Source organism: Petromyzon marinus, unplaced genomic scaffold, assembly GCF_048934315.1.
Source record: "Petromyzon marinus isolate PM22_M1 ecotype Great Lakes invasive population unplaced genomic scaffold, UKy_Petmar_22M1.pri1.0 PM_G_Scaffold_35, whole genome shotgun sequence".
NCBI classification, from domain to species: domain Eukaryota; kingdom Metazoa; phylum Chordata; class Hyperoartia; order Petromyzontiformes; family Petromyzontidae; genus Petromyzon; species Petromyzon marinus.
This window is the reverse complement of record NW_027422928.1, coordinates 1,212,297-1,231,148: the sequence shown is the minus strand read 5'-3', so window position 1 is coordinate 1,231,148 and position 18,852 is coordinate 1,212,297. Positions and strand designations below refer to the sequence as shown.

Sequence of the window (18,852 nt, the reverse complement as noted above, 5' to 3'; positions counted from 1 at the left end):
GACGCATTCACGCAAGTACCCCATGCTCCGTTTTGAAGTTTTAAAATGAAACATCTTTTAATTGTGTTGTGTTTTGACTTAGATGATTTTATTTCCTCATTAAAAGCTTGTATCAATTTACATGTGGAAGACTTCATTGAAAAGGACATTTCGTGTGAATTTTCTCTCGTCATTAAGTAGATGGCCTTGCCGGGGGTTCGGTTCAATGCGGACACAAACAGTGTACACACAGTGTACACACACAGTGTACACACACATTGTGTACACATACAGTGTACAAACACATTGTGTACACACAGTGTACACACACACAGTGTACATACACACATTGTGTACACACACACAGTGTACACACACAGTGTACATACACACATTGTGTACACACACACAGTGTACACACACAGTGTACACACACACAGTGTACTCACACACAGTGATACAGTGACACAGCGACACACAGTGACACACAGTGTATACACACAGTGTACATACACAGTGCACACACACAGTGTACACACAGTGTATACACAATAATGTCCACGTTGTTGTAGCTGAGCTCACACACCAAAGGGAGGGAGCAATGGAAAATGAATCTAAATTAACTTAAACTCCAACTCTGTGACGTCACCACCCTGCGTGAAACGCCAGGGGGAGGTGTACCTTGCGAGTGACGTCATGTCACCAAATTATTCACCCCTCCCCCGTCCACCGCGCTCTTGAACATGACGTCACCTCCGCTTGGGTCACTGCCGATATCGTTCCAGTGGCAATCCTTATTTGGGCAAAGCTACGCCCAGTGACTGGCGGCTGATTAACATGATGTATCCGGTAAAGCCGTCGCGAGTTTATTGCGACGGGTTCAGCACTCACGACATTTGGGCGCAACATTAACATAATTTATTCAACCTCTTATTTATTTATTTACGGAGCCGCTCATTGTGGGAGGAGCGTGTCTCGTACCCCGGAAGTGACGTCACGACGCCTGCTGCCGCGTGACGTCACTAGGTAACAGGAAGCTATCGCTTCCTGCACTGGAATCCGAGGTGAGAAATTCTCATTGCGATTGTGGTGGTGGTGGTTGTGGTGGTGGTTGTTGTTGTTGTTTACCAAGGTAGAGCCTCGCTCTCTCTCTCGTAGGGATGTCAGTTGAGTAGCAGCGAGCATGGGAATGGATGTCCAGGTTGGAACTTTACAGCGCGGGGCCTAGCCACGCGGGGCCTTGCCTCCTGCCCTCGCCTGATTGCGTTCACTTTAATGATCTCACTTAAGTTTAATTTGTCTTCACCCGGCTCGCCACTTTGTAACTTTGTTTTATTGTCAATATTCACGCAGTTTTTTTTGTTAGCAGGCCAAGCCCGCCTGAGCTGCTATAGCGCTCTTGTTATCAGAAGCGACCTGCCCACAACAACACAAGGTGGGGCTTTGTCAACGTGTGTGAATGTTTTGACTTAAAACTTTGGTGACTGCAGGAATTAATATTCTTGGTTCTTTCGGTAAAGTCATGTAGATAGAAAATTGAATAAAAATAACAATGAAATAAATGAATAACTTCAAATAAAGAAAAACAACTCGCGTCGTTTTGATCGCAACACAAGTGGTCTTTATTTAATGTAATTGTATTATCTGTTATTGTTATTTTCTATCTACGTAACTTTACCGAAATCAACAAGAATACGTGTGTCAATGTCTATCGGTCAAAGACGCTCAGCGGAGAGACGCGCAAACTCCAAATATACAGCAGGCGTCAGGGTCGGGATCGAACCCACGACTTCCTGTACACCAGGTGAGGTAGTTAACATCTCACCACGGAGAGAGACAGGCAAACTCCAGTTAGCCTCGAATATGTTCGTTGATCCTCAATTAATTACTTGGTGGAGCGAGGAAGTATTCATGCCAAGCAGATGAAGGTGGCCAGGCGTGATTCTAGACACGCCACCGCCTGTTTACCCAGTGACAGTGTACAGTTTGTGTTTGCAGTAACGTCTATTAACTCTGTTGAACACGGAGGTTATAGCGTAACAATAGTTTACTTTTGTTTTCCTCTGGAACTCTTTATATGAATGGAAACAGGAAGTTAACACAGCACACACATGCAACTGAAGTCGGAACTGTTCATCCCAGCATTTAAGGACATCTGAGCCTGGATTCACACCTCTAAGTTGCGATTGAACATTAATTTATGAATTTCTGCATAACACAAATAGTATTGTTTTCAACACCCTTTGCTATGTCAGCTGAATTTAGCTCTCATAAATATTCCTTTTGTAGCCAGACAGCCGAAATTGTGTGCTCGGAGTTTTGGGTTAACATTCATCTTGAAGATACGAGGGCTTCCAGGCATGTGTGTAACCATTTGCCCTCTCATTGTGTGCCATAACAGCCCTGTGATGAATTTGGGACACTTTTTTACTACATCCTGAATATATGAATAAGTATAGACGTGTAAGTCACATGTGACTATATATGCATTCCTCTGTGCATCGATACTGACGTGTAGATGGTGTGGATATTATTTTTTTCTGTCTGCAGCTGACGCTGGTCTGATGGAGCAAAGGCAGTCGGCACAGCTCGGTACGACAAGTCAACAATGCGACCAGCGTGCATACAGCACGGATCGGACTGGAAATTTGACACGGCACCAGAGAACTCGCACAGGAGAGAAACCCTTCAAATGCAGTGTGTGTGGGAAGGCTTTTGCATGGCCATCTGCTCTTAAAATACACCAGAGAACACACACGGGAGAGAAACCTTTCAAGTGCAGTGTGTGTGTGAAGGCATTTTCACAGTCATCTGCTCTTGTAGAACACCAGAGAACTCACACGGGAGAGAAACCCTTCAAGTGCAGTGTGTGTGTGAAGGCATTTTCACAGTCATCTGCTCTTGTAACACACCAGAGAACACACACAGGAGAGAAACCCTTCAAGTGCAGTGTGTGTGGGAAGGCATTTACACGGTCATCTGCTCTTGTAGATCACCAGAGAACACACACGGGAGAGAAACCCTTCAAGTGCAGTGTGTGTGGGAAGGCATTTGCGCAGTCATCTGCTCTTGTAGCACACCAGAGAACACACACGGGAGAGAAACCCTTCAAGTGTACTCTGTGTGGGAAGGCGTTTACACTTTCATCTACTCTTGTAATACACCAGAGAACACACACGGGAGAGAAACCCTTCAGGTGCACTCCGTGCGGGAAGGCGTTTGCACAGCAATCACATCTTATAGAACACCGGAAAACACAGAAGCATCAGAAGATCCACAAGGAGTGGAGTCTGAAATCAGCTTGTGAAAGTCAAAGTGCCAAAATAAGCCCATCCCTCTTGAAACAAGAACCGGAAGAAAATCCCAGCTTGGACACTTTTAAAGGTATCGAGGTGAAATATGAAGAGGTGATGGTGAAGAGGGAAGAAGTGATGGTGAAGAGGGAAGAAGTGATGGTGAAGAGGGAAGAGGTGATGGTGAAGAGTGAAGAAGTGAAGGTGAAATGTGAAGATGAAGATGAAACTCCAAAATGGGACCTTCACATCGATGGAGGCAACGTGAAGCAGGAGGACAATTCTGACTGTGAGGCAGAGCGAGGCAACTCCCAGCAGTTTGTGGAAGTGGAGGTGTGGGTGGACTTCCTAGACAATACAAAGTCAAGTGGAGACCCGGTAGATGTGTAAGCCAGAGACAATGTCGCTACAATAGATGCACCTTTGTCACAGGCCTTTAATGACAAGAATGTGAAGTTGAACACTCAGCTCCTAGGTTCATCCTGCAGAGTAAGAGCAGCCAGTCTTTGTGGACCTGTGGGTTGGGTCAATCTCTCACCAGGAACGAGAGACAATAAGCCCCCAAGCATTCACTATTTTATCATAATAATTGCATTTACACGGTGCTTGCTTAACCGCCTCAGCAACTCGGAGTTTTGTACCTCGTCTGAAGCACTCGAAGAGCATCCCCAAGTAGCAGCTGCCCCTGTGTGGCACAAGGTGGTGGCCCTGCACCGGCCTGCATGTGGACAAGAGCCTGTCAGTAGGGGGGGATGATTGATGCGTCATCTCAGTTGTGTAGTTTGTAGGTAATCTTGATTCAAAACTTTCGTGACTGCAGGAATCCACACTCTTGAGTTCTTTCAGTGAAGTCACCACGTGGGTAGAAACAACAGATCACGGCGTTTAGATCACAACACAAGCAATCGTCATCAGGTGGGACAACCACAGCAAGAGAAACTGCTGAAGTAGTAGGCGCCTACTCCAGCAGTTTCTTATTGCTGCTGTGCTTGTCCCACCTGATGACGATTGCTTGTGTTGCCATCGAAGTGCCGTGATCTATTATTTGTAGCGTAATGTTTAGAATTTGCTACATTTTGACCCAGACGCCAGCATGCAACGGCCTACTCGTTTTGAATGACGCAACAATAGTACGGTGTACATACACTGTTAAGCAGACGGTGCGTATTTTTAAAATAGCTTCTTGTTAATACGATGTAACGTGATGCAGTCAATTTCGCTGCAGTAATTCAATGTTGTTAATATGCCCGTCAATTATTTAGAATGAATACTTGTCTGATTGTGCGCGTGCATGTCACATTTTGTCTGAGGGTCAAACATTGAATAAGTGATGTTAGGACAACGTGTGTGTGCGTTTGAAAGTAACCTGTACATAGAACTCGGGTGAGACCCGTTGTTCTTGTGATGCAGGTCAAAGGGTAGTTTTGTGTTTCACGAAGCGTCTGCCTCTGGAACAACTCATTGTCTTTGAAATAGGGAGCACGCTTGGATCATTCATCAGTTACAAGGCATACCACTTGAAAGTTACACGTATAGGAGGAGGTACATTCTCTACAACACGAATTGTAGTTTTGTCTTACGTGTTGACGTAGATTTTGTCTAACTGGGACTGGAAGTGCTCCTTGCTGATTGACGTCTGGATGTTCGTACCTATCGGTTGAAGCACACCCCACTGCTGTTGAGATGCTGGGCACCAATAAGGGTCCAACACATTGACGGCCTTCAGGCCAGGAAAGTCACAACATTTGTACACGAAGGACGCATTCACGCAAGTACCCCATGCTCCGTTTTGAAGTTTTAAAATGAAACATCTTTGAATCGTGTTGTGTTTTGATTTACATTATTTCTTCATTAAAAGGTCATTTTACATCTGGAAGACTTCGTTGAAAAGGACATTTCGTGTGAATTTTCTCTCGTCGTTAAGTAGACGGCCTTGCCGGGGGTTCGGTTCGATGCGGACTTTCACCTGGTAGGGGATTGCGGGATCGAGATAAGGCAACACGGAGCTGCTGGCCGTCTGCAGATCGATTCCAACGTAATCGAACGTCTGTCCCTGCGCGTCCGTCGTTCGCATGCAGGGGGCGGGTGTAGGTTTACACCGCCCCCTGCAGGAATACGACAGAAAGTGCAGCGTTAATCACGGATAAAGTTGTGCACTTATTTTTTAAATGTTATTCTTTTATAAGGTGATGTTGATATCGAAAACTGAAACATAGCTGGCATGCCATGAATAGGAAATTAACTCTGCTTATTCGAATCAATGTATTCATATATGTTGAACTGTTTTCAAGCAGATTTTGCGTCTCTAACGGCGACTACAGGGACCACGTGATTGTTTAAAAAAGTCTGATTATAACTATAATTGCCTACAATTCGTCATGTGTAGCTTCTTTAGACTATAATTTATTCACTACCCAAATTGTATTTACTTGAAAACATAGAGCTGATATTTATTCTTGGTTCTTTCGGTAAAGTCATGTAGAAGGGAAACAAAATAACAAAAATATAAAACAATTAAATTCTCACGACGTTTCGACTGCAACACAAGCAATCATCAGGTGTCACACACAGGCACACACACAGACTCAGGCACACACAGAGATACAGGCACAGTGTGTACACACACACAGTGTACACACACACAGTGTACACACACAGTGTACACACACACAATGTAGACACAGTGTATACACACAGTGTACACACACAGAGTACACACACACAGTGTATACACACAGTGTGTATACACATAGTGTACACACACTCAGTGTATACACATAGTGTACACACAGAAACAGTGTGTACACACAGAAACAGTGTGTACACACAGTAATGTCCACGTTGTAGTTGCTGAGCTCACGCACGCAAGGGGTCTCTGTTCAAGAGATGGAGCAATGGAAAATGAATCTAAATCAACTTAAACTCCATTCCCGCTCTGTGACGTCACCACTCAGCATGACCTCATCGCTGTGAAACGCCAGGGGGAGGTGTGCCTCGCTAGTGACGTCATGTCACCAAGGTATTCACCCCACCCCCGTCCACCGCGCCCTTGAGCGTGACGTCACCTCTGGTTGGTTACTGCCGATATCTGTTCTGGTACAATCCTTATTTGGGCAAAGCTACGCCCAGTGACTGGTGGCTCATTAACATGTTTTCGTGAAAGCCGTCGCGAGTTTATTGGGACGGGTTCAGCAGCCACGCCCCCATCTCTCGACATATGGCCCGGGCTCATTAACATAATTTATTCAGTTACGGAGCCGCTCGTGGGAGAGGAGTGTCTTGTACCCCGGACGTGACGTCATGTCACCTGCAGCTGCCGCGTGACGTCACGAAGTAACAGGAAGCGATCGCTTCGCTCTTGCACTGAAATCCGAGTTGAGAAATTATTATCGTGTTGGTGGTGGTGGTAGTTGTTGTTTACCAAGGTAGAGCCTCTCTCTCTCGTAGGGATGTCAGTTGAGTAGCAGCGAGCATGGGAATCGATGTCCAGGTTGGAACTTTACAACGCGGGGCCTAGCCACGCGGGGCCTTGCCTCCTGCCCTCGCCTGATTGCATTCACTTTAATTATCTCGCTTAAATTTAATTTGTCTTCACCCGGCTCGCCACTTTGTAACTTTGTTTTATTGTAAATATTCACGCAGTTTTCATTTTCTTTTGTTAGCAGGCCAAGCCCGCTTGAGCTGCTATACCGCTCTTGTTATCAGAAGCGACCTGCCCACAACAACACAAGGTGAGGCTTTGTCAACGTGTGTGAATTTTTGACTTAAAACTTTGGTGACTGCAGGAATTAATATTCTTGGTTCTTTCGGTAAAGTCACGTAGATAGAAAATAAAATTAAAATAACAGATAATATCTTTTTTACAATGAAGCAAAACACCCCACAACGTTTCTATGGCAACATTAATGTTGAAGATGCGAGGGCTTACAGGAATATTTATGACATTTGCCCTCTCATTGCGTGCCATGACAGTGCTGTTTGCACAGTCACACATAGTCACTGTAAGATGTTTTTCTTGGTCGTGTTTTTGTTTTGTTGCTTGTTGTGGTTGCACCCGATTCAAGAGCCGAATGGCTCACGGGACTATAACCAAAATAAATCAAACTGAAAATCAAAAAACTGAAACCGCGTGATGAATTTGGGAAAGTTTTTCACTGCATCTCCAAATATATATAAAAGGCAAAGTTGTGATTGTGTGTGTTGTCTGTTCAAAATGTTTAGCGTACTTCCCGACATGCAACAAACTGGAAATTTGCCATGTGGGTACTTTCCAGACTGTACACCGTGCAAACATTATACAAATACACTTTTGTGTTGTTTTAGCGGGGGGGGAGCTCAATAATGTATAGATTTTTTGCACGGCAAGTGAGCTGTGACGTCAAATCTGTCACGTGACCCGCGCACGTGGAAGCGTCACGCATTGTAGTGTAGCGGTTAGCGTTGTCTGTGTGTCTGTGTGTGTCTGTGTGTGTGTCTGTGTGTGTGTGTGTATCTGTGTGTGTCTGTGTGTGTGTCTGTGTGTGTGTGGAAGCGTAACGCATTATCGTGTAGCGGTTAGCGCTACGCTACGCTACGAACCCGGCGACCCGAGTTCGATTCTCGCTCACGGCCACCACCGGCGACAGTTATTTCAACCGCTTCTGGGTCTCCCGTAGGTCGACTCAGCCTAAAACGAGTAACTGCTGTGGTATGAACATCGCCACTGGGGAGACAAAGGCGGCCGAACGTGGTGGATCCAAGTCCCGGTCGAAGCCGGGTAGTACAGCTAGTCATGAATACATGAATGAATATAGACGTGTAAGTCACGTGTGACTGTATATATTCATTCCTCCATGGCTCGATACTGACGTGTCGATGGTGTGGATATTCTTATTTTCTGTCTGCAGCTCACGCTGGTCTGATGGAGCAAATGCACTCAGCACAGCAAGCCGGGACGACAAGTCAACAATGCGACCAGCCTGCATACAGCACTGATTGGACTGGAAATTTGACACAGCACCAGGGAACTCGCACAGGAGAGAAACCCTTCAAGTGCACTGTGTGTGACAAGGCATTTTCAGATTCATCGACTCTTAAAAACACCAGAGAACACACATGGGAGAGAAACCCTTCAAGTGCACTGTGTGTGGGAAGGCATTTTCACAGTCATCTGCTCTTAAAATTCACCAGAGAACACACACGGGAGAGAAACCCTTCAAGTGCAGTGTGTGTGGGAAGACATTTTCAGATTCATCTGCTTTTAAAACACACCAGAGAACACACACGGGAGAGAAACCTTTCAAGTGCAGTGTGTGTGGGAAGGCATTTTCAGATTCATCTACTCTTAAAAAACACCAGAGAACACACACGGGAGAGAAACCCTTCAAGTGCAGTGTGTGTGGGAAGGCATTTTCAGATTCATTTGCTCTTAAAACACACCAGAGAACACACACGGGAGAGAAACCCTTCAAGTGCAGTGTGTGTGGGAAGGCATTTTCAGATTCATCTCATCTTCAAAGACACCAGAGAACACACACGGGAGAGAAACCCTTCAAGTGCAGTGTGTGTGGGAAGGCATTTTCAGATTCATTTGCTCTTAAACACACCAGAGAACACACACGGGAGAGAAACCCTTCAAGTGCAGTGTGTGTGGGAAGGCATTTTCAGATTCATCGACTCTTAAAAAACACCAGAGAACACACACGGGAGAGAAACCCTTCAAGTGCACTGTGTGTGGGAAGGCATTTTCACAGTCATCTGCTCTTAAAATTCATCAGAGAACACACACGGGAGAGAAACCCTTCAAGTGCAGTGTGTGTGGGAAGACATTTTCAGATTCATCTGCTTTTAAAACACACCAGAGAACACACACGGGAGAGAAACCTTTCAAGTGCAGTGTGTGTGGGAAGGCATTTTCAGATTCATCTACTCTTAAAAAACACCAGAGAACACACACGGGAGAGAAACCCTTCAAGTGCAGTGTGTGTGGGAAGGCATTTTCAGATTCATTTGCTCTTAAAACACACCAGAGAACACACACGGGAGAGAAACCCTTCAAGTGCAGTGTGTGTGGGAAGGCATTTTCAGATTCATCTCATCTTCAAAGACACCAGAGAACACACACGGGAGAGAAACCCTTCAAGTGCAGTGTGTGTGGGAAGGCATTTTCAGATTAATTTGCTCTTAAACACACCAGAGAACACACACAGGAGAGAAACCCTTCAAGTGCAGTGTGTGTGGGAAGGCATTTTCAGATTCATCTCATCTTCAAAGACACCAGAGAACACACACGGGAGAGAAACCCTTCAGGTGCAGTGTGTGTGGGAAGACATTTTCATGGTCATCTGCTCTTAAAACACACCAGAGAACACACACGGGAGAGAAACCCTTCTTGTGCAGTGTGTGTGGGAAGACATTTTCTGATTCATCTGCTCTTAAAAAACACCAGAGAACACACACGGGAGAGAAACCCTTCAGGTGCAGTGTGTGTGGGAAGACATTTTCAGATTCATCTACTCTTAAAAAACACCAGAGAACACACACGGGAGAGAAACCCTTCAAGTGCAGTGTGTATGGGAAGGCATTTTCAGATTCATCTAATAAAACACCAGAGAACACACGGGAGAGAAACCCTTCAAGTGCAGTGTTTGTGGGAAGACATTTTCACGGTCATCTGCTCTTAAAAAACACCAGACAACACACACGGGAGAGAAACCCTTCAAGTGCAGTGTGTGTGGGAAGACATTTTCACAGTCATCCGCTCTTAAAACACACCAGAAAACACACACGGGAGAGACACCCTTCAAGTGCAGTGTGTGTGGGAAGGCATTTTCACAGTCATCTGGTCTTAAATCACACCAGAGAACATACACGGGAGAGAACCCCTTCAAGTGCAGTGTTTGTAGGAAGGCATTTTCACATTCATCTGCTCTTAAAAAACACCAGAGTACACACGGGAGAGAAACCCTTCAAGTGCAGTGTGTGCGGGAAGGCATTTGCACATTCATCAAATCTTCAAGTACACCAGAGAACACACAGGAGAGAAACCCTTGAGGTACACTCTGTGTGGGATGATGTTTGCACAGTCATCACACCAGAGAACACGGAAGCATCAGAAGATCTGCAAGGAGTGGAATCTGAAATCAGCTTGTGAAAGTCAAAGTGCCACAATAAGCCCATCGCTCATGAAACAAGAACCGGACAAAAATCCCAGCTTGGACACTCTTAAAGGTATCGAGGTGAAATATGAAGAGGTGATGGTGAAGAGGGAAGAAGTGAAGGTGAAATGTGAAGATGAAGATTAAATTCCAAAATGGGACCTTCACATCAATGGAGGCAACGTGAAGCAGGAGGAGAATTCTGACTGTGAGGCAGAGCGAGGCAACTCCCAGCAGTTTGTGGAAGTGGAGGTGTGGGTGGACTTCCTCCGAGACAATCCAAAGTCAAGTGGAGACCCGGTAGATGTGTAAGCCAGAGACGATGTCGCTACAATAGATGCACCTTTGTCACAGGCCTTTAATGACAAGAATGTGAAGTTGAACACTTTGTGGGCCTGTGGGTTGGGTAGATCTCTAACCAGGAGCAAGAGCCAATAAGCTCCCAAGCATTCACTATGTTATCATAATTGATTTTACACGGTGCTTGCTTAATCGCCTCAGCAACTCGGAGTTTTGTGTCGTACCTCTTCTGAAACACTCGAAGAGCATCCCCAAGTAGCAGCTGCCCCTGTGTGGCACAAGGTGGTGGCCCTGCACCGGCCTGCATGTGGACAAGAGCCTGTCAGTAGGGGGCGATGATTGATGTGTCATCTCAGTTGTGTAGTTTGTAGGTAATGTTTAAAATTTGCTACAATTTCACTCAGACGCCAGCATGCAATGGCCTACTCGTTTTGAATTACACAATAGTATGTTTTACATGCACTGTGAAGAAGACTGCAACTTTTTTAAAAAAACTTCTTGTTAATACGATGTAACGTGATGCAGTATATTTCACTGAAGTAATCCAATTTTGTTAATATGCCTCTCAATATTTTAGAATGTATACTTGTCTGATTTTGTGCATACTTGTAACATTTGATCTGTAAGGGTCAAACATTGAATAAGTGATGTTAGGACAAAGTGTGTGTGTGTGTTTGAAAGTAACCTGTACAGAGAACTCAGGTGAGACGCGTTGTTCTTGTGATACAGGTGAAATGGTGTTTTTGTGTTCCACGAAGCATCTGGAGCAACTCATTGTCTTTGAAATAGGTAGCACGCTCGGATCATTCATCAGTTACAAGGCATACCAATTAAAAGCTACACGTATAGGAGGAGGTACATTCTCTACAACACGAATTGTAGTTTTGTCTTACGTGTTGACGTAGATTTTGTCTAACTGGGACTAGAAATGCACCTTGCTGATTCACGTCTGGATGTTCGTAACCATCGGTTGAAGCAAACCCCACTGCTGTTGTTGAGACGCTGTGCACCATTTAAGGGTCCAACACATTGACGGCCTTCAGGCCAGGAAAGTCACAACATTTGCACACTAAGGACGCATTCACGCAAGTGCCCCATGCTCCGTTTTGAAGTTTTAAAATGAAACATCTTTGAATTGTGTTGTGTTTTGAATTAGATGATTTTATTTCCTCATTAAAAGCTTGTATCAATTTACATCTGGAAGACTTCATTGAAAAGGACATTTCGTGTGAATTTTCTCTCGTCGTTAAGTAGACGGCCTTGCCGGGGGTTCGGTTCGATGCGGACTTTCACCTGTTTGGGATTGCGGGATCGAGATAAGGCGACACGGAGCTGGCCGTGCGAGAAGACCGCCGTCTGCAGATCGATTCCAACGTAATCGAACGTCTGTCCCTGCGCCTCCGTCGTCCATGCAGGGGGTGCGTAGGTTTGCAGCGCCCCCTGCATGAAAACAACGGAAAGTGCAGCGCTCATCACAGATAGATAAAGTTGTGCGTTTATATTTAAAATGTTATTCTTGTATAAGGTGATGTTGAAATCGAAAAGTGTTTGGCCAGTTCATGATTTCAATCAGATTGATTCATTTATTATGCACCACATCCGAGCTTTTGTGGTCCTGTTGAGCTAAAGTTGTAAAAAGTCCGTGACTATAACTTCGCTCAATATTGTAAACGTGTTTCTATTATTTAGTTATTGTTTAATACAAACAACTTCAGATAATGGGTTTCAAGATGTACTTGAATGGCACGTTCGTTGTTCCGGTGTTTAATGGCTTGGACGTCATGGTAAATGGCTTCCATCGATGTGGAAGTCAACGGTGGATGATAATTTGACATTTCGGTGTTGATTTGGAGTAGATTGTTTAACTGTTACATACCAGGTGGTGAAATGCTTTGCCGAGTACCTGAACTGTTTGACCAAGTGAATTCATGAAGAGTTTCGATGCGAGTTTGAGCGTTAATATTCTTGCGGAACAACAAAGGTCGGATATTTTAAAGATTCCTGATCGTATGTTTCTTGCGACAATGTTCAAGGGGAACACGTGTGGAGGAGAGTTCCGGGTGAAGTCTCCCCTTACCTGGCAACCATGGTGGCTGTCCGCTGATCACTCTCGCTCCGTCACAGCTACGAGCTGTAGGGACGGGACGCTCCACCCTGGCGCTGTTTTAATTCACGGCATCAAGAGTGGAGAGCCTCATCCCTGCAGTTCCCTCCTGTTGTGCCGCAGCATTTACCGCGTAACGAGGCAACGTTTTCATGAGCAGTGCGTTCCACTACACACCCACACGAGCGAACCACGTGCAACAGTGTGCGTACATGCAGACACGAACAAACACGCGGGTGCACATACACACACGAGCGCTTACTTGCAGACACGGACGAGTGGAGATGCACGCACTAGTGTGGTCACCACCTGGCTAGCTACACTAGTCACGTGATAACTAGTATACTAAACTATACACTACACTATACACTACACTATACACTCCACTATACACTACACTACTATACACTACACCAGGGGTGTCCAAAGTTTTTTTAGTGAGGGCCAAATACAGAAAAATAAACAAAAGGCCGGGCCACACACTAGAGGTGACATTGACACATGAATACTGTGTGTATTTCTAACTCACCTATAATGTGAAGAACATTGCACTCAGTGGGAGCAGTGATGCTGTCCTTTGGATTGAAGGATGGCTGACATGTCAGGAGAAAGTTTGGTGGTTGAGACACGAAGGACTTCACAGAGATGGCTATCAGTCATTCTGGTTCTCAGTCTGCTTTTGTTCTGATTTAACATACATATGTATGTTGAGCCGAACAGGCTCATCATTTAGATTTAAAGCTTTCGTGACTGCAGTAATTCATATTCTTAGTTTTTTTGGTAAAGTCACGTTGTTTCTCTTCAACGTGACTTTACCGAAAAAAACTAAGCATATAGGCTCATCATTCTTTCTGTGTGGCGTCTCATCAGAGGAAACTTGGCATTATCCAAACTCTGATAGAAGTCAGGGAGGGAGAGAAGCTGATGTTGACTCTTCAGAGAATCATCACATTGCATTTCAATCAGTTCTAACTGCAGACTCTCTTCCACTTCTGCATCCACCAGGAAGGGGGTCGAGAACAGCTTGATTTGTTTTTCAATGACAGAAAAATCTTGGAAACGCTGGTTGAATTCTGTCACGAGAGATACAATCACAGACACATTTCTCCTTTTTATCAGAAAGGTCGTCCTTTGGAAAAGCAGACTTGATTTCAGACAGCGCAGGGAAGTGTGCAGCATTAAAGCTTCGTAGTTGTGTCTCAAACAGGCGGAGCTTTACGCAGAAGGCTTTCATGTGCGCATACAGGTGTGGCACCAGCTGTTCTTTGCCTTGTAGGTTCTTGTTCAGTGTATTCAAATGATGAGTAAGATCAACTAAAAATGCCAGGTCTGCCAGCCACAGAGGGTCACTCAGTTCATGAAGAGGTCGGCCCTTCTCTTTCAAAAACTGGTCGATTTCTGATCTCAGCGAATGAAACCGCTGCAGCACAGAGCCGTGGCTGAGCCAGCGCACATCATAGTGGTAGAGTACATCCCCGTATTCAGCATCCACATCAGATAGGAAAGCTTGAAATTCTCTGTGGTACAGTCCTCTAGCTCGAATTATGTTGACATTTTTTACAACGGTGTTCATCACATCGCCCAGCTGGACAGTCTTGGCACACAGTGCTTCTTGGTGGATTATACAGTGCATCCTAAAAGCCTCACCTAGGCTCTCTTTTACCTTGGCGCACACCATCGATGCCATTCCTTTGCGCTCGCCCGTCATGGCCGGAGCTCCATCCGTTGTTACTCCACAGAGCTTGTCCCATTTAAGCCCCATCTTTTCAACTGCCTCTGACACAGCTTCAAAAATATCTCTACCCGTCGTTGTGCCTTTTAGGCTCATCATATCAAGCAGTTCCTCCGTACAGCAAAAATTATCATCTACTCCCCGCAAAAAAATTAACAGCTGCGCGGTGTCTGTGGCATGTGCTCTCATCGCATGCTATCGAGTAAAAATCAAAAGCACAAGCTTTGTCTCTCAGCTGAAGTTTCAAGTTAGCTGACAAGTCCTCGATTCTCTGCATCACTGTATTTCTGCATAAGCTCACGCTGTTGAAATCCTGCACTTTTTCCGGGCACATTATTTCTGTGACTTTGATGAGGCACTGCTTTATGAAATCACCGGGGGGCGGGGGGGGGGGAGGGGCTTGATCATATATTCGATTAATACAAATAGGGTGTACATTTAGATGCATGTCTGGATTAGAGATTAAATATAATTAAGTCTGGCGATTATGTTTAATGCAATGGGCAGTTGGAATAAACATGTTGGTGCTGGTGGATGAATGAGTGATGGACACACGCATGAGTGGGCAAACAAGCGAGTGAGTGGGCTTGAAGGCAACTGGCAGGGAAGTGATTGGATTGGTACAGTGAGTGGTCAAATATGTAATAATTGAGAGGATCAGTGATTCAAATTGTTGCTAAATCCGAGCGTTGTTCCAACCTCCCCAGACCATCCAACTTCAAACAGAATCTACTCCTTTGTAACAACATGGACGGACAAATCAAGTGGGCTGAGATCTTGGATGACTATGAGGGTAAGTTCCCTGATACCTGCATCACGTGGCTTATATGCAGAGGAGGGTCCTTGATCAATTAATTTTAGTAGACATGGCTTGGTGGTGATGGGAAGACGTAATGATCGAGTGTGGCAGAGACGATGGGTTTAGATCTGAGTTTCAGCCATCCTTGTTTAAACAGATGTCTCAAGCTTATGCATTTAATAGTCTCAGCATGCCCACAAAAAAAATGACTTGTAAAGTTTTACTGCTACGTGATGAATATTTCTCAATAGCAGGTCCTGTTGTGTGCTAAGAGGTAATTACAGGGATCTTAAAATTAGTTCTGTGAAACTCCATGTCCTTCGTTCTCTAATTCATTACTCGTCCTTTGAATGAATTTTCTGTTCTTCGTAGGCCGGGAGTCGTCTTGCCAGTCGACCTCATGGGGGGACATTATGGATGTGGACCCTTTCCCAGGTCAAGGTTACAAGCATCGCTCCCCAAAGGTGTGTATGGGTTGTGGGGTCAAACACAACATTCTCTCCAAAACTAGCACACTGTGTCATCACACCATCACACCAAAATATCACTAAACCATCTCTCCACATCACCTTTCTCATCACACCACACCACCATCATTTAAATACTCCATCATAGAGCCTCATCATGTCTCTATACCATCACAAGACACCATCTCTCTAGAACATTCCACTACTTCACTTCTTCATAAAACAACACCATCTCCCAACACCATCACCCAATCTCTTGACCATCCCACTCATGCAAGCACTTGAAGTGGTCATTTATTAACAATGAAGACAGAATGATATAAATCAGTCACATTAATTATTTATGTTAGTTGATTGGAAGTTGCCATTCCAGTTGCCCATTATGGGCACTGCAGTGAAATTTGTCATCATTATGGGCTTCCAGATCGTTAAAGTTGAACATGTGGAAACTATTGCCAGTGATGATTGTTGCCAACATATATCAAATCTTCACAGTCGATCACAGCCTTAAGTGCATGTATGGGGTTTGTGAGGATATTTGAGGATGTAACATGGATTTTGATTCTGTAGGGGTTTGGGATATTTAGACGTTATGGCTACACATACAATGTGATCAAAGTATTGATGGATAAGGCCTTATGTTAACATCAGGTGATTGTGTATATTCATGTGTGTGCTAACCAAGTTGGAATGAGTGAACGTGGATGTCTGCATCTGTACACAGATGTGTGAGTATGTATTTGCATGTGCATGTCTGAATATTCCTGTGGTTATCTTTGCTTGAACAGAAGATAATTGGGGAGTTGAAAGACTTCCGCGGGGTGAAGCATCTCCAGGAGGAGAAGGACCTTGCAACGGAGAAACGCCTCATGGTAGAGGAGCGCCTATTTGAGGTGCAGTGGCTTGCCAGGGTGAAGTGCCGCAAAGAGGAGAAGTGCTTCCGAGGCTATCTCCTCAAGAGGCGCCTCGTTAAAGGGAAGTGCTTCACGGATGCGAAGCGTCTTTGCGAAATGAAGTGTCTTGAAGAGAACCGTCTGGAGGAGGATGAGGAGGAGGAGAAGAAGTGTCTCACCAACATGAAGAGCGTCAAGGAGGAGAAGCGCCTCTTGGAGGAGAAGCACCTTGAGGAGGAACAGTGCCACGTCAGGACTGCTACCACCACCGCCGCCTTTCCGCACACCGTGCACCTGAAGGGTTTCACTCCCTTGTGTGTTCTATGGTGGGTCTGAAGAACTGATGGCCAAGCAAATGTCTTCCCACACACGGTGCACTTGAAGGGTTTCTCTCCTGTGTGAGTTCTCTGGTGCTGTGTCAAATTTCCAGTCCGATCCGTGCTGTATGCACGCTGGTCGCATTGTTGACTTGTCGTACCGAGCTGCGCTGACTGCCTTTCCTCCATCAGACCAGCGCCAGCTGCAGACAGAAAAAAATAATATCCACACCATCTACACGACAGTATCGAGGCACAGAGGAATGCATATATAGTCACATGTGACTTACACGTCTATATTAATATATTTATGATGTAATAAAAACGTTTCCCAAATTCATCACAGGGCTGTGATGGCACACAATGAGAGGGCAAATGGTTATAAACATGCCTGGAAGTCCTCGTATCTTCAAAACGAATGTTCACCCAAAACTCCGAGTACATAATTTCGGCTGTCTGGCTACAAACGGAATATTTATGAGAGCTAAATTCAGCTGACATAGCAAAGGATTTTGAAAACAATACTATTTGTGTTAGGCAGAAATGCATAAATTAATGTTCAATCGCAACTTAGAGGTGTGAATCCAGGCTCAGATGTCCTTAAATGCTGGGATGAACAGTTCCGACTTCAGCTGCATGTGTGTGCTGTGTTAACTTCCTGTTTCCATTCTTAAAAAGAGTTCCAGAGGAAAACAAAAGTAAACTATTGTTATGATATAACCTCCGTGTTCAACAGATTTAATAGACGTTACTGCAAACACAAACTGTACACTGTCACTGGGTAAACAGGCGGTGGTGTCTAGAATCACGCCTGGCCACCTTCATCTGCTTGGCATGAATGCTTCCTCACTGCACCAAGTAATTGAGGATCAACGAACATAGCCGAGGCTAACTGGAGTTTGCGTGTCTCTCTCCGTGGTGAGATGTTAACTACCTCACCTGGTATACAGGAAGTCGTGGGTTCGATCCCGACGCTGACGCCTGCTGTATATTTGGAGTTTGCGCGTCACTCCGTTTAGCGTCTTTGACCGATAGACATTGACACACGTATTCTTGGTTCTTTCTGTAAAGTTACGTGGACAGAAAATAAGATTAACAGATAATACAATTACATTAAATAAAGACCACTTGTGTTGCAATCAAAACGACGTGGGTTTTTTGCTTTATTTACAATTATTAATTATTTTTACAATGTTATTTTCATTAAATTTTCTATCTACGTGACTTTACCGAATAAACCAAGAATATTAATTCCTGCAGTCACCAAAGTTTTAAGTCAAAACATTCACACACGTTGACAAAGCCTCACCTTGTGTTGTTGTGGGCAGGTCGCTTCTGATAACAAGAGCGGTATAGCAGCTCAAGCTGGCTTGGCCTGCTAACAAAAGAAAATAAAAACTGCGTGAATATTTACAATAAAACAAAGTTACAAAGTGGCGAGCCGGGTGAAGACAAATTAAACTTAAGCGAGATAATTAAAGTGAATGCAATCAGGCGAGGGCAGGAGGCAAGGCCCCGCTTGGCTAGGCCCCGCGCTGTAAAGTTCCAACCTGGACATCGATTCCAATGCTCGCTGCTACTCAATTGACATTCCTACGAGAGAGAGAGGCTCTACCTTGGTAAACAACAACAACCACCACCACCACAACGATGAGAATTTCTCACCTCGGATTTCAGTGCAAGCGCGCACACGACAGCTTCCTGTTGCCTCGCGACAGCAGGAAGTAGTAGTAAGACGTCACTTCCCTCCCACGAGCAGCTCTCTACCTGAATAAATTATGTTAATGAAGCCGGCCCATATGTTGAGGGATGGGGGCGTGGGCGCTGAACCC

General features: G+C 44.9%; 1 protein-coding gene and 1 long non-coding RNA gene across 2 annotated transcripts; one reads left to right on the top strand and one right to left on the bottom strand.

Moving 5' to 3' along the window:
- Positions 1–2,538: 2,538 nt before the first annotated feature.
- On the top strand, positions 2,539–4,213 carry LOC142915770 (uncharacterized). Its single transcript, XM_076061448.1, has one exon. The coding sequence runs from the start codon at positions 2,544–2,546 to the stop codon at positions 3,660–3,662; it is 1,119 nt and encodes a 372-aa protein (XP_075917563.1). The 5' UTR covers positions 2,539–2,543; the 3' UTR covers positions 3,663–4,213.
- Positions 4,214–16,088: 11,875 nt separating this feature from the next.
- Positions 16,089–18,079, bottom strand: LOC142915769 (uncharacterized). Its single transcript, XR_012936094.1, has 2 exons — positions 17,960–18,079; positions 16,089–17,223 (listed from the first exon to the last, which is right to left on the bottom strand). It is a non-coding gene; the product is annotated as an uncharacterized LOC142915769 (long non-coding RNA).
- Between the last annotated feature and the right edge of the window lie 773 nt (positions 18,080–18,852).

What these genes read in the sequence shown, in the direction of transcription:
- LOC142915770 (XM_076061448.1), top strand. Translation starts at nt 2,544, where the DNA reads ATGGAGCAAAGGCAGTCGGCACAGCTCGGTACGACAAGTCAACAATGC.